The 17,309-nt window shown below is 36.6% G+C and overlaps 1 protein-coding gene across 10 annotated transcripts in view; it reads right to left on the bottom strand.

Annotated features, from left to right (window-relative positions):
- NEO1 (neogenin 1) overlaps window positions 1-17,309 on the bottom strand; it is a 209,164-nt gene that overhangs the window by 100,463 nt on the left and 91,392 nt on the right. For all 10 annotated transcript variants that reach the window (XM_074328259.1, XM_074328253.1, XM_074328255.1 and 7 more), the window contains exons 6-7: window positions 4,903-5,057; window positions 3,320-3,440 (exon numbers count right to left, since the gene is read on the bottom strand). In XM_074328259.1, coding sequence (XP_074184360.1) covers window positions 3,320-3,440; window positions 4,903-5,057 — 276 coding nt within the window. The remainder of the gene's footprint in view (window positions 1-3,319; window positions 3,441-4,902; window positions 5,058-17,309) is intronic.

Raw genomic sequence — 17,309 nt, 5'->3', positions numbered from 1 at the left:
ACAGGATTCTGAGTAAATGGATGGGGCTTTGCACCTATCTCCCAGCAGTCACAGGTCATCACCTCCTTCACCTCCACATCAAGAAGATGACTTTTCTCGAGTCTCTGCCTTGCCCCCCAATTTCAGTAGTGCATATCCCATGGAGCCCCAGGGAAAAGTATTCGCAAGCAAGTGTGAATGCCCCTTTTATCAGAATCTTCCAGATATTTCAAACTGGTCCATACTTAATCTTTAACAATCAGTTAAAATTGCAGCTGATTTCTTCTTACCCACTTTTAAGGCAGCTATCTGTGTCTCCTGCTCTGTCCAAGGTGAAACAACATGGCCCGTTCTTTTGGGGAATAGGGTTGTCTAATTCTTTGGAATTTAGGTTACTTGGTTGGTTTGCAAGCTCAGGTCTTTGATGGACTAAGAGAAATTTTGATTTTGTAATCATTCACCTTTTTATTGTAGGTGAGGGTGAGAGGTTTGCGCATACCCTTTGCATATGGGTAGAAGTCCCCTCCCACTTTGATTCACTTCCCTTGTCTACTTTTGTAAAGACACCACCATTCTTACCGTCACCCAGATAAAACCTTGGAAGTATCTCTGACTTCTCTACAACAGTTTAATATCCAATCAGTTGATAAAGTCTGGATTAGATAAATCACTAACATTTTTTTATTAAGATACTTTCTTTCTATTTCTCTAGTATAAGTGCTTATTTCACAATGGTCTCTTAAAACAGAATTTCTTCAATCAGCCTCTTGCACTCTGCCTTCTTCTAATTAAACCTGACTTTATCATCCGACTGTCTTATTACAGCATTGCTTTGACTATTTATAATCCAGGCCACGATCAAGCTGATCCTATTCTGCCTTTATGGGCCACCGTCCTACAGGAACAGGCACTCTATTCTATTTCCATTCTGACCCAGGTCTTTTAACATCTGGAAAGCTATCATTCGAGGATTATTACAAAGGGGACACTTTCTATGAAAAAATCTTCCCTAATCACACAAACAGAATTCCTCTCTTCTGAACTGTATGGAGCTTTATTTGTATTATAAAAATAACACCTATTATAGATTGGCATTGTACACATCTCTTATATCCCTTACAATAGTGTAAACTCAGAAAGGCAGAGATCAGATCTTATAAGTTGTTATATTTTCTCTTTTAGCTTTTCCACATAAATAGCAAAAGGAATAACATGACACTTACTTTCCTTCCTATAATCCATCCCTGACAAAGTCACTAAAAAATTTCGCTAGCCCACAAAACATTGTCAGTTTTTGAAATGCTGTCTCAAGAAGGGAAAAACACACACACTACAAGTATAGTTATTATACCATCCAAGCATTTTCAGAGGATAGCCCAATTAGGATTAGTTAGGGACCTTCTAGCATAGCCAACCATTTATACTGTTAGAGTTAAACCTATAACAGCAATCCCAAACACAAATATACTGAAATCCCTTTATTTATCTCCATGTAAATGACCCTCAGAGAGCCACGAAATTTACTAAGGAAAATCACTGCCACTAATAAAAAGAAATAAGCCTATCTACATCACTACTCTGTTAGTGCCTTATTTGGTCATCATACTCAGGCATTTTGCCAAGATGGGAAAGTGACATGCTTCTACTAAATCATTTCCAATGAATGGGGAAAGGTGTAATCACAGATAAACAGGAAGAAAAAGAGTAGTTCTAATATTTTATGCCTTTTTATAAGAGTACTCGCAAATACATTTTTAAGAAACAGCATATAAAAACCTGACATCCTATTTCAGTGAAAAGGCAGAGTGGGTGCCATCTGTGCCAATTAGCTTCCTTGGCTAGGCGGCATGGCTGGGACCACACTAGAACTTCAGCTTATCTGACACCCGATCAGATGTCTAAAGTGGCATATTTTTCATGCATTAAGAAATGTACAAAATGAAAAATGCTTTCCTTGGTAAAATAAATAATACACCCAAGAGATATCCTTATCAACTTAACACAGACCTGCTGTCCAATAATTCAGCTAGTCATTTAGTATGAGAAAATCATATGAAGAGATTCAGCACAGCATTGTTCATTTTGGTAAAAAACAGTACACAATTTAAATGTTAACCAATAGCGAATCATTTCTATAAAGCAAAGTGCATATATACTAATCAGCAATGACAAATGTTGAGCAGATCTGTACTTACTGACATGGAAAGACGCCCACAGCATGTTGTCACAAGAAAACAGGTTATAAGACCACAGACACATCTGTGCGAGCTCATATGCAGCACTGCTCAGTGGCAGGGTTTGGAGCACGTGCCAGTTAGCAGTAATTGCCTCTCAGCTGCAATCTGTACCTTACTGCCTGCTCTGCAACGCTGAAGCTGGGCCCTTTATATGTTTCTCCTTTGCCAGCTCCATGTGTGTTAAACTTTCAGAGCAGAGGGTGCTGGAGGGCAGCCTTCTCCAACACCCTGACCCCCACGTGCTTCTGGGGCACAATGCCTTCAGTGACACACCTCCTAGTGAACAGCTTTCCCAGGAGCACCAGACAGCGGGTTTTGAGCAAGTGTGGGCAGCACAGCAGCTTCACTGTCATCCAGTAAGCCATGGCCACATCCTCTCCAAACTGGTCTGGATCTCAGCCCTGAAGGGCGCCATTTTCCTGAACTCTTCCTCAGGCGTGGGGGTTGTGGCTGCTCCTTCTATCTGCTAGTCTTACATTTGTTAGAGTTCTCTTTACTTCTTGCTAGGCAACCCCTTGCTATTCCAATTCCCTATTATAGTTAATAATTTCTTTATATTAAAGAATATTTAATTCTTTAGGTTTTGCTGCAATTACTGTGTGGTTTCCCCAGAATTGATCATACAGGGTGTCCCCTCCCCCTTTTACTTTTCAATGTTGTCTGAATTTACAATAAGCATGGTTGTGTGTGTGTGTGTGTGTGTGTGTCAGAAAAGATAAGTTAATTGTATTTTGAAAAAAATTGAAGAAAAATTCAATGGAAAATAAACATTACTTTAAAGTTTTTCTATTTTAATAGTGCAGAAATAAATTTGTGAAATTAAAATGATAGAAATCTGAAGAACATTTATTTGTGTAACACTGTAACTGTTCAGTTTTTCTTAATACCAATTTCTTTTCAACATCATCCAAAGTTGTGTTTCTAGGTCATTTGAAACAATAGAAATAATTTAGACTGCTATATTTTTCTCTTAGTTATGCTATATTGCCTCTTACAAACACGTTATTAATCAAGAGGTATCCTGTGGTGACAGGTTCTGTGATAGGTACTCGCTCCTCAAACACACAGTCAGCTTCTTTCATCTTACTATTGCAGCCCCTTACCATGTTCAAGGATTATCAGTTGGGCTCCAGCTTGTGCATTTCCAACATCATTCTCGGCAATGCATTGATAGAACCCTTCATCTGATTTCACCAGACCCAAAACTTGAAGATTATGTTCCTTCTGAGGAAGAAAAAGATAAATAAAATTTTATGATTCAACTGATGAACAATAGTTCAAAATCTCAAGGATGTGCTCTTTCTGGGGAGGAAAAGCAAGTAAAATTGTATAATTCAGTTACTGAAAATTATCTGCTTATGCACCTTTTGACTCAATTGTATTGACAAGGCACTGACTTCACTGACTAGAACAGGAAATACCATCATTAATAATAGGAACTTAATACTCATGGAAGGTCATACCCACAACATTTGCAAACTTACACTTTTTCTTGGAAAAGTATGCGGCATGCAATACCATGTTATCCTAATGAAAGTCTGAATTTATGAATTCAAGGCATTTTTAAAGATCTTCTCTAATATCAATAGTTTTAATAGATTAGAATACAGTAAGTTAAATGAGGTCGCATATATACGAGCTTTCCTTAAACTATCAAATACAATATAAAAGTCAACTATTGTCATTGCTATAGTAATAATATGATTTTAACATTCTTAAAAATAGTATAAAAATGATAAAAGAGTAAAAATGCTAATTTAACCATAACACATTGCTTTTTAATTAAGACAAAATACTTGTGAATTACTTTTTGTAACATATGAGATTATCATTTCAAAACTAGAAAATGTATTTCTACTAAGAATTACTTCTATAAGAAATCTGTAACGAGAATAAGTTTTTAACAACCATAATTACTTTTGATTATTTCTATGAATGTCATGTATGCATGTACTAAATGTCATGTATCTTAAGATTTGTCATTAATCCTTGTTACCAAAGGCCAGATAATTATATTACTAGGCTATTAGATAATGATAATAATAATGGATAATATTTTAAAAGTATTTACTATACATAAAGTAAAAAGCAGTAAGGGCTGAATATTCTTAAATACATTTAATACTAAGGTTTACTTTTACATTTACTTTTTAAAAGAAACTTCGTATCTATTGTCACAATAATTGTCCAACATTGGGTCATACTTATTTTGAAGGGTCTGAGCATCAGCATATGAAGGACAGATTTCTCCTTCTTGAATAGAGCTATGAAGACAATTGGTGCGTGTGCGTGTACACATATGTATGTACGTACGGATACATATACACACACACACACACACACACACACACACAATATAATCATTATCCAGGAAATGGTGGCAGCTGGTTTAAGAGTGCTAGTATGTTTAAGTGGGAATACTAGACCTAGTTTTAATACTAGGTCAGGAGAGCTGGTCTTTAGGGCTGGTTCAACCCGATTTGCGATGTGATCTTATATAAGCTACCAAAATTATTTCTGGGCTCAGCTTTCTCATCAGCCAATGAAGAGATTACATTCTATGTGAATTTTTCTATCTTTGTCTACAGTACATAAAATGGTGTATGTAAGATAACAGATCTCTGGGTAAATACATTTAAAGACATTTCAAGGCTTCACACTAGCCTTCTTCAAAAAAAATACTTACTACAATCTTAAAGTAATCACTTGGAATAACCATGTCCCCATTCTTGACCCACTTCACAGTTGGCGTTGGTTTCCCAGTCACTTCACATTCAAACACAATATCCATAGATTCATGAGCATATATATTTGTAGGCTGCTTCAGGAATTCAGGTTGGGCTTTAAAATAAAAAGGAAATTAAGATATTAATGAAAATAAAAATAGCTAGCTGTTTGTATCTCAGGCAATTTTTTAAACCACAGAATTCATAGGTTGTTTATTATTTGAGGCTTTCATGTATTTTTTTTAAAAAGCATATAACAAATACATAAAATATGTGTAGAAACACGGTAAAAATTAATGTCCTGGCATAATTAACTAGAAGAATAATAAAGATAATTTCTGAATTTCCTTGTTGAGAAATATTTACCAAGTTGACTATATTGAAGAAATTGATAATATGAATGACTATGTCTAATTTTAGAATGAATGTCTAAAAATGAATATTAAAGGCTACTGCTCTAAGATTTATATCATTTTGGAACAGCCATAATTAAAATTCAAAAAGAGTTGAGAAGACTGACATTACCTTCTCTTTCAGTCAACTTGATGAGTAACCAAAAAAAAAAAAAAGGAATACAAATGTGACAAGTAGAGGACTTAAAATAGTTCACTCACACAACACACTCCCATTAGTGACCTCCCTCATTACGTGAAATGATTTTGAAGAGTGGGAGGAAGAGTGATAGGATCTTTGGGGAAAAGTTAAGTGTATTTGAAAAAGCCTGAAAATTCCAGTGACTCCCTTTTGCCTTGCCCCAGAGTTGTAAGTCACTGACTTCTGAATAACAGATTCATTAAGATTTTGAATGAGAAGGTAAACGGAGATCAGCTGGTCCAACTTCCCACCTAATGCTGTAATACCCTACACAGCATCCCTGACACCTTAGGGGTCTCGCTGATCCCTACTTGAAAGTTTCAAAGGACAAGAAGCTCCCTACATCACAAAGCAGCAAGCTCCACTGTATGCTAGTTTCTATTCAAAAAACAACAGTGACGACAAGAACAGCAGCTTTTTAAAAAAACAAACAGTTGAGCTAATGTGTGCTCAGCCTGTGCGAAGTGATTGGGATTGTGCTGAATTTGTGGCAAACTGACATCTTAACAATACCGAGTCTTCTTTTCCATAAACACTGTTTATCTCTCCATTTCTTTAGATCTTTGGTTTTTCTCATCAATGTTTTATAGATTTGTTAGGTATATGCCTAATTACTTCAATTTTTTTGGTGCTAGTATAAAGTAATTAAATTTTTTTTTTAGTTTCCAATCGATCACTGCTATAGTGTATGTAGAGGTGAAAACGATTTACGTATATACTTTCTATAGACAATTTTGGAATTATCTACATACATACAACATATGTACAGTTTACTGTAAATAGAGGCAGTTTTATTTCCTTTCAATCTGCTTTCCTCTTTTTTCATTTTCTTGCCTACTGAACTAGCTAGAGTGGGGCAGGTCCTCATAAAAAATCCAAACTAGCTTTATAATTTAGGTAAAAGAATGAGAGTACAGAGAGCGGGCAGAACCCCAGGTGAGCACTAGGAGCCAAGGATGGAAAGAACACCTGAGTTTAAGAAGCAATATACACTCAAAGTGATAGAAGATCAAGAAAACCAGTCTGCACAACTGTAATAGATGAAATCAGGGAGCTCTATAGAGAGTTGGACTATCCTTTCAAACACTGTATTTATTCTTTTGTGAATTATCTGTACACATACTTTGCCATTTTTTCAATTCGAGTGCTCACAATTTTCTTATCTATATATAAGAGCTTTCACATAATGCCAATTAGCAGTTTATCTCAGCTCTAAATCCACTCTTCTTTGTAACGGATATGAACCTTTGCCAGCTGGTACAACATTACTTTGTTAGTAGAGGGCGCTGGCAGGACACTGAAGGCATGGCAAAGATTTCAGGTGGGTGTGCTCTTCTTGCCCCTATGGAGTGGCAGCTAGGAGGCATGTGGGAGACCCACTCTTGCACGTGATTACCCTCTTGCGTTTGTCTGCCATCTCCCGTAAGTTTCCCCAGCGTACAGTGGCGGCTTTCTGTGCACAGCTCTGACCCACAACATCCCCTAGGACAGCATCCAGCATACCCACCCTCATGGCACCTCATCGGGGACTTCCTGCCCTTCATCAGCCAGGCCCATGGCACCCCAGCAGGCGGCTTTCCACACACCAGCCTAGGCTTGTGGCACCCAGCAGGCGATTTGCTGTGGGCCAGCCTGGCCCACTGCTGTGTCCTCTGGCAGCAATTATGATCTCTCCAAGGTCTGAATACACCGTAACGTTGGGTGGGGGCACCCTCTTTCAAGTTTGTTCCTTTTTTAGATTCTTTTCCTGAGCTCTAAAGTAGTAGCTGATCCATGCAGTTACTATTTCTGTATTCTTTACAGTCCTATTTTATCTTTTTTAGTAGTTAAAACACCTTTTACTAGTTAATATAATTCTTTGTATTAAATTTCCTTGTTCAAATTCCTGGTGCAATTTATAGCTCCTCACTGGACCCTAATACAGTAAGACATTAATCTTTCTCATACATGCTGTCCATATTTTTTCTCTGTTTTTTATTTTGTCTTTTAAGGCATCTGTTATACCAAAGTTTTAAATTTGTATGTGGTAAAATATATTAGCTCTTTCGTTTTTGGCATCCGTTTTATTATTCTAACACCAAAAGGTTTCCCTGCTCCCCTACAATAAAAATATTCACTAACATTTTCTTCTAGTATGTTTATGAAATAATCTGAACTTCACTAAGTATCCAGCTTTATATTTTTCTAAGTGGCAACTCCAGTAGTCTCAACAGGAGTAATTGATTTGCAATAGTTTTAATATTAAAATCCTATATACTCTTGGGGGGCTTATTTCTGGATACTACTGTATTTTGCCATTTATAATGTGCACTTTTTTGCCCAAATTTGTGAGAGAAAAATAAGGGTGCGCCTTATACATGGGTAGTACTACTTCTGTATCTATATAAATGTTTGTAATTCCTTTATTTATGTTTATCAGCTAAAAGTGTAATTCCAGAAATCAATAACGATATCCGTATGCAAAATAATACCCAGGAATACGATAATCGATTTTGTTGAACTTATGACAAACTGGCAACAACGAAGAGTTCTTGGCCTTCTGTGATGCGTAAATATCATAAATTTGTTACCGGGACATAAAATGTCTTGTACCTTGTATCTGTTCTTGTGTTTTGTGATTATTTGTTACATAAATTTTCTCATACCATAATATGTAAAAAAAAAAAAAAAAAGCTAAAATTCCTTTACAATACAAAAAATACCAAATGTAAACAAACAAAAATTTGAATTAAAAAATTAAAACAAAAGATTTTTCCCCTGAACATTTGGGCCCAAAAGTGGGTGCACATTATACACGGGAGCCCCTTATACACGGCAAAATATGATTAATCATTTCATTGATCTGTCTATTCCTGGGCCAGAACTGCAAATTTAAGGATTGTAAGTATACACTATTTTAAAATATCTGGCAGAACAAGTACTCGCTTTTAATTCCTTTATTCTCTCAAAATTTTCCTAGCATATTCATTAAGTTGTTGGGGTTTTTTCCCCAGATGAATTTAGACTCATCTTTGGTTAAGTTTCTGTTCTCAAAGAAAACAAAGAAGAACAACCTAGAGTTTTCATTTGAACTGCAGTAAATTTCAGATGCGGGAAAAATGAACATATTTGCAATCCTGAGTGGTGCTATTTAAGATCAGATTATTTATTTGCATATTATTCAATAACAATTTATTATAAAGATGATATAATGACTGAAGTCCAGAGACCTGTAGTTGAGATCTGGTTCTACAACTAGACATTTTGCTGCCCCTGGGTTTCCAATCCATGGGTTTCAGTTTGCTCCTATATGAGATAAGGAACTCAACTCGACTATTTCTAAGCACCTAAGATCTCTAACCAATTGTGATTTTATGATGTTAGTTTATATCTTCAACGTATGATAATTAATACCTAACATTTGCAAGTGCTTTCCACTTTTCATTTAGTTACCACAATAACCCTGTTATTTAGATATTGTTGTATTATTTCCACTTTACAGACAAAGGCATCTAAACACAGACAGGCTAAATAGTGCACCAAGGTCACAAAGCTTATCCAGTGACAGAGCTGGATTCTGAACCTAGGTAGTCTGACTCAAAACTCATAGTCTTTTTTATTTTTTTAACTTCTAATTTTATAGAAAAAATAAACCTCATGTACCTGCCATATAGCTTCAACAATTATCAACTCATGGCCAATACTGTTTCACCTATTCCCCAACCCATCCCATACGCCTCCCCAGACTACTCTGAAAGCAAGCCCCAGGTATTATACAATGTCATACATAAATATTTAAGTAAGTACCTCTACAAAACAAGAACTCCCATTTCTAAACAAAACGATGATACTATCATCAGGTTGGTATCTACAATAATTTCTTAATATCGTCAATTACCCGGTTAGTATTCCTATTTCACTAACTGGCCTATGTTTTAAAAAATGATTGATTGATTTGAATTGTGCAAACAAGAGGCATTCATTCAATGTTATTAATTTGTTTCTGATGCATCTTTTAATCTACAGGTTCCTCCTTTATCTCTTATCTTTGTTTGCATTTTGTTTGTTGCAGAAGCTACTTGTCCTGTGAAGTGTCCTGTGGTTTGTCCCTAGCTGACTGCGATGCCAGGTGGCACTGAACATAACTGTCCTATGCACTGGCAGTTAGATGCAGCAGCTTGACGTGAGTCAGCTTTTTCCCAAGACTACTTCCCAGGCAGAGCCATGTCCTTCCAGCAGGAGGGCTCATATGTGTGACTGTGTCTCCTTTTATGATGTTAATAGTCTTTGGTCATCACTGCCTATGCAAAATGAGTTGCGAAATATAATATTCTTATTCTGTCATTTCTTCTATAAGAAAAACATCCTCTCATCAATTATTTGGTGATCCTTAACTATAGTTCTTACAGAAAGGGCAGGATAAACGCTTGATTCCTTCCCTTTACTTACCAATTTTCAAAAAAATGATCTAGTTCCTCGAAAGGGGAACGTAAGGCATCATTGGATTAAAAGATCATGGATCAAAATCTATTTGGTTTGTTTCAATCCATGGAAGTTACTCTTTTGATTCTCAAATTACCCCAATCTTTGGCCAACAGAAGCGTGAGTTCCCCGAAGTTCCCGACTCCCTTCTGACATGACTCTAGAGATCTTTACTATCTTCTGATCACTGTATTTAGGCCTTAATTGTGGACAAAGCCAGGAATTATGTACTTTTTAAATATAAATTTATCACAATTTCATTCTGGTATTTTTAATTAAATTCGGGACCACAGGTTTCAACTGCATTTTACTAATTTTACACCTGTATCTCTTTTCTCTCACGCCAAAAGTCAGTGTTCTCAATGGCACCAACTTAATTACTCATGCTTTAATCTTATGCACAGGAGTCTCAAAATAACAATGCAAACATTTCCACCAACAATAACAGAAAACAGTTGAAGATTTTTGCAATTATTTTTGTCCTTAAAGTATAATGCACTAGGTATATATGGTACAATTAGTATTTTAAATTTATTTGGGAATAGTTCACTTGCAATTGTAACTTCCTGCGTGGCTATATTACCATCTAGATACACGTTTAGAGTCATACACGTTTAGCTACTTATCCTTTTCAGGAAATACTATGTAAAATTTAAATCTTCAAAAATTAAGTATATTCAAACAAGTGTTCTTCTAACCCAGTTTTCCCCACCCTATTTTTTCCCTTTCCCTAAAGACAGCCATTTAAAAATTTTTTATGGTTTATCTTTTCTTTTTTAAAATGATAAGCAAACACACACAATTTAGATTAAATTATAACATACTAAACAATTTTTTCTACCTTCAAAACCTGCAATTTTAACCACTGTGGCAACCATTGTTTCCGAGTAATTGACATATTCCTTGAGTCTAAAGGACTGAGGCTTCCCCTAAGGCAGAGCATGTAATTCTGGAAAACACAGCAAAATTCTCTTCAAAAAAAAAATCCAATTAATATAATTATAGTATGCATTCTTAGTAAACAGACTTTCAAGGATTATTAGAAAAAAAAACCATCACAAATGGTAAATTCATCAATTACTTTTCCCTTTCTTGAATTATAAAAGAATGCCTTTAAAAGGTTCTCTGGATTTTAACTTCTCTGTTGATAGTATTTACACCAATTACACACAATGTAAGAGCAGATGTTTGTGGATGGAAGTTAAATTGATAACCAGAGAGCAAATGAGTCAATTACCATAAGAAAATAAGTGTTGCAATGGAAGATTATGCATTTCGTTACCAAAGAGATAATTAAGCTTCAAATTCTCTTTGACAGCTCCCTATCTCCTCTAATGCCATCATCATTACAAGAATAACTTTAATTGCTAAATGCACAAGTAGAATTAAATACTAAAATATATTGCACTCACAAAATTCTTTTACTGGAAACATCATTTAATTCCATCACTGCTACAATGCTGGAGATTGCCACTCAATTCAAATTGAAAACAATACAGGGCCAGCAACAATGTTTGAAGGTTACTTTATTACCATGTTATTTGGAAGATTATAACAGTTTTCATTTTCATCAGCTCTGAATCGTAGTTTCTATTGTTTGATTTTAAAGGTTTCAACACTGAAATTCTTAAAACGCTCTTAAAGTAGAGAAATAAAATAATTTTGTCCATTTTATGTTAAACTGCACACTTGCTCTTCTTAAGCTTTTCAATAATTTATAAAATTACATGTAAGTCCTTAAAAAAAAAAAAGACAACAAATAAAAACCAAGCATTTAACAGCCCAAGATCCCTTCAGGGATGTTGACTAACCGAATCACAAGTCTGCTCTAAGTCTGTTCTAAGTAATGGCCCAACTAACAGAGCAAAAATGCCTAGAACCCTCCACTATTTATTGGTCAAGTTTCTCGTTTCAATAAAGGTGAAAAGGTTTTCCTTTAATTTCGGGAGAAATGGGTGAAATCATAACTATGAAGCAACATTACGACAAAGGTACACACACGCCCTTGCAATCATATGTCTATGCTTCCACCCCCACAAGTCCAGCTCCAGTTTCACTGCATTTCCTTAACCTTACCGCTCAGCTTGGCTAACAGGTACTCATCCTTCAGATCTTAACTAAAAAACATTTCCTTAAATGAGTTTTTCCTGATCCATAGGCCCCATTTTTCCTCCCCATTCCTGGCCACCACCGTCCTGTTCACCATTGAAATCCCAGTGGCCTAAACCATAACAAGTGTTCATTGCATATTTGTGGAAATGAAAGGTTACTTAAATTCTAAAAATTCCCTTAATCGGCACTATAACAGAATTAGATGTTCAGGATAACAATTTTTTCAAGAATTCTCAAGTATTCAACGTTTAACACCACTTTTCTTTAGTAAGAGTCCATAAATCGATTCTTTGCTTGCTGTGAATTTTCTGCACGAGTTTTAAATTTTGCTTTTAAATATTTATACTGTAAAACCTAAGCAGCATGTAATTTCAGCACTCACATCTGCATTTATGTTTACAAGTTGGCTCTGTGATTACAGAATGTTACCCTAATGCAATGCTTTTAAAACTTGGGGTCTTAGGGGCCTTAAAGCTCTTAACCTTGAGAAACTGTGGTCTAACTTGTGATTTTTTTATTTTGAAGAAGTCACAAAAATTGTTACTAAATGCCGGTTCCCATTCGGTAACCAGACTGAACATACCTAATCTGTGCGTGCCGTGCCAGCTTTACCATGATGTCCACTGACTGTGCGGCACAGCTAGACGGAGAAGACATAAAGGTTGATTTCTTCCACTTGGCACTGGAAGTACTTTAGAAACGATCCCTAAGTAGCTGAACTCAACTGTAAGCCTCTGCTTTCAGCTGGTAGAAGCATACAAAGGACTTAGGACAGTTTCTCCAAGTGAGATCCACAGACGATGCAGAGACAGGCAAAGGTACTTAGAGAAATGTTGCGTGTTGGGTCTCACACCACACGCCTGAGAATTCCAAGGCAAGCTCTCCCAGATCACTGCCAGTCACGCTAAGCGTGAGAAGCCTGCATGAGGGGTCACTAAAGGAGATGACTGCATACATCATACACAGAGCTCCCCAATTCTTGTGCCTTCCAGGATCACACAACCCACTCATTTGATCAATCATTAAACAGGTATTTAATAAGCAACCACTGAATAACAAAGATATTTCACTGGATGCCATGTGTGAGACAGATAACAAAGATGCGCTTAAAAGAACTGTAAAGTAAGAAAGGTACGACATTTCACGAGAAGAAGATAAAGTGTTATACAGATGGGAATATGAAAGGCAGAGACGTAATTATTCATGCATAGAGGAAAACACAGAAAACGGGCCCAGTGGTTATCTCACAGAGGGATAACTGGGAAACTAGCAAATAAAGAGAGATGAACTGTGACTGCTACCATATATCTTTCTACTTAATTTTAAAATTGTGGTAAAATAAATATAACATAAAATTTACTACCTTAACCATTTTTTTACAATAACAATATCAAAAAGTAAAGGTCTGGAATAAGTTTTAATGTTCTTAAAGGTGTGGATTTGTTTGCTAGGGCTCTCATAAAATACCCCTGGTTGGGTGGCTTAAACGACAGAACTATCTTACCCATTTTTAAGTGTACAGTCCAGTGGCATTAAATACATTCATGTCATTGGAAAACCATCATCACAATCCATCTCCAGAACCCTTTTCATCTCGTAAAACGGGAACTCTACACCCATTAAACAATAGCACCCCACTTCCCACCTCCCTCCAGCCCCGGGCAACTACCCTCCTACTTTCTGTCTCTGATTTTGAAACTAAATTTTGTTGAATATTAGCTATAAGTCAGGTATTATAACATGTACTTTATCTATTAAATCTCTTTCAAGTCCCAAATGTAAAGTATATTTATATGTAAAGTATAATTCTCTTATACAGACACTGGAAATTAGCCATGAAGCTCCCACTAAAAAGGGCTGACAATAACAAGTCTGGTCATGGAGCAACCTGCTTACGTGTTACCTTCTCCCTCAACACACGAGGGTGATAGCTGGTCTGGATTCTGTGGTTCTCTGTGACCTAGACCTCAGGGCCAGGCTTCACAAATAATTTACCTCACACGTATGGAAAGCAAGAATGCTCCAGGGTTTTGGGGAGATGGTGTTTTACAACTGCTACTGCAGTGATTAGGTTTTGTAATTAGATTAAAAAAACCAACAACTTGTAATTAGATGAAGACTAATATTCTAGGCCAATTTGTTTACTCAGGAAATAGTTTATGGAGGCAAACATATTTGGAATTGACTTATAAATTAGTGACATTTCATAGCACACATGACATCATTCCTTTGCTTCTTCAAGAGAAATTCAAACAGCTATAGTGAGAAAATTTTCAAATCCTAAAATAATAAAAGTAGAAGTAACTGCTAAAATTTAACATTTCTAAAGACATGTAAAACAAAGGCCTAAAATTATATCAATTTTAATTTTTCTACTGCCCATGTCTTTCAGGTACCAATAAATAGACAATTCCCTAACACAACACTTGAATTATCTTTAATATGACAGACACACATGTATCATCTACACAGGAAACCAACACTGTTTAGAAAATCTAGAAAATACCTCGCAAAGGAAGATACAGAAATGACCAGTGCAGATGGCAAAGTATTCAACACATTGAACATCAGGGAAATGCGAAATAAAACCATACTGAGATAGCACTACACACTCCCAGGATGACTAAAATGAAAAAGACTGACCCCACCAAACGCTGGCCGAGATGTGGAGCAGCAAGAACTCACATCCACTGTTGGTGGGAATGGAAGCCGGTACAGCCACTGTGGGAAAAGGTCTGGCATAATACTCAGGAATACTACTCAACAACAACGGAAATGAAACCGACTACTAATATACGCTACAACACAGATGAATTTAAAATACGTTATGCTTTGTGAAAGAGGCCTGACATAAACAAGTACAGACAACATGATCATATTTACATGAAGCTTTAGAACAGGCAAAACGAATGTACAGTGCGGGGAGAAAACAAGAGTAGATGCCTCTGGGGTAGTAAGGAGAGGGTTTGCTGGGAAGGGACGTGAGGGTGCTTTCTGCAGTGATGGTTAGTTACTGTTCTATACCTTGATAGGGGCTTTGGTTGTATAGGGATGAATATTAATTGGGACACATTAACAACACATTTAAGATTTATGCATTTTACTGCATATAAATCTTACCTTAAAAGAAAAAAAGAATCATAAACAAACTATTACGCTGTAGCTAACGTTATAAATGCTGAAGTATTTGGGGATGTCTGCCCACTTACTCTGAAATGTATCAAAAATTAATATGGCTAGAGTGATAGATATGAAATAGTAATTACAGTAAAATATCAATTACAGACTCTAGGTGGTGCTTGTTGTAAAATTCTTTCAATGTGTTATTATGAAAAGTTTCCAACCCCTCAGAAATGTTGAAAAATTGGAAAAGATTTTTTCTTTAGGAAAAGATATTCTCCACCACCCCATCATTCTTACTACTAGGAAATTACTATGATTAAGAGTTTCAAAAGAAAAAAGTACTACTATCTTGAGAAACAGCTGGGAGAAAAGAGTATTACTCAACCATAAAAAATAATGAAATATCGCCATTTGTGACAACATGGATGGACCTAGGGAGTATTATGCTAAGTGAAATAAGTCAGACAGAGAGAGACAAATACCACATGATTTTACTTATATGCAGAATCCAAAAAACACAAAAAAACCTGAGTTTTTCTGAGTTTTCTGAAATGGAAACAAACTCAGACACAGAGAACAAATGGAGGGTTGCTGGGGGTATGAGGGAATGGGCAGCAAAGGGGAAGGAGTGAAGAAGTACAAACTCCCAGTTGTAAGTCATGAGGATGGAATGTACAGCACAGGAAATACAGTCAATAATACTGAAATAATTTTGTACAGTAATGGGTTACTAGACCTATTGTGGTGATCACTTCCTAAGGTATATAAATGTTGAATCGCTACATTATACACCTGAAACTAATCTAATATTGTGTGTCAACTAAATTAAACACAAAGAAAAAAAAAGGAAGAGGAAGATAACTAAAATTAAAGAAGACAATGAGAAGTTTAAGAGATTACAAAAAACTTACTGACAGTATGACTAAAATTACTGAAATTCTTCCTGACATGGATCTCTTCATCAAATCTGGTAAATTTGATAGCACCCCTTGAAGGAAAAGAAATATAGTTCAATAAAAGATAGTAAATATATGGAACACGTGCATTCCCTCAGAAAGACTGAATATATAACAGATTCAAGAAAAGACAGATGAAATGAATCAGGAGATCTACAGAGAGCTAAGCTTGAGACCCTGAGGCTGAGGCTGATAACCTGGGAAGCAGAGTAATGCCAAGGACGACGGCCAGAACTGCTCACTTATTTCTGGGCTGGAAGAGGCACGACTTTGACCCAATACTGCAATTCTTACGTTGTTTAAACAAAGACTGAAAAACCTGACTACCGTGCTCCAGTCTGCCACAGCAGACAAGCGGGAGTCCAGCACGCACAGACTTAGGTGAGAGCCTGAGGCTGACTGGGCACAAGAGCAGGAAGAACGCCACTGGCCTGGTGCATGGGCCACAGCACATGGAGCCCAGGGGCATCTAACCGTTGGTCAGGGGACAAAGTCGAAACAGAAAGTCATCTGAGATGTCACTCTGGATGACCCAAGGAGGAAGCAAAATCTATGTAAACGGGCAAAAAAGCAACCAAACGAAATAGACTCTTTGTACCCCAGGGACATTGGCTGGGGCAGACGTCCAAACGTCTACAATGCGCCAGGCACTGTATTAGGCATCTTTCTTACACTACCACCACAAAGAAGTCATTCTCATCTTCATTTTACAAATATAAAAAGTGAAGCTCAAGTAAACTGATCAATGCCAAGATCACATGACCAGAGACTGAAAGACGAGGACGTTTCTCCAAAACGTGTCTCTGTGCTCATACCACATTCCTTCTAGGAAGCACAGAGCTGACCTCTCAGCTGTCTTAGAGAAACCAGGGACCCATTTCTATCCCACGATTCCTGCTTATTTGTCCCACACAGCTTCCTCCTGATTAGGGCAGTTAGGAACATAAAATCACAACAGAGCTGAGTGCTTCTCATGCTGCATTCAGGCCCAGCACGTGGATAACTCTGATATTCTGCAACATTTTCATGGCTGGAAACTATGCATGTGCATTCCACATAAATCCAGGTTCTAACCTTCCATCATATTTCATGTGGGTACTCCACATCTTTTTGAGAATACC

This window comes from Rhinolophus sinicus, linkage group LG03 (genome assembly GCF_036562045.2).
Source record: "Rhinolophus sinicus isolate RSC01 linkage group LG03, ASM3656204v1, whole genome shotgun sequence".
Classification (NCBI taxonomy): Eukaryota; Metazoa; Chordata; class Mammalia; order Chiroptera; family Rhinolophidae; genus Rhinolophus; species Rhinolophus sinicus.
This window is presented reverse-complemented; position numbering and strand designations above follow the sequence as displayed.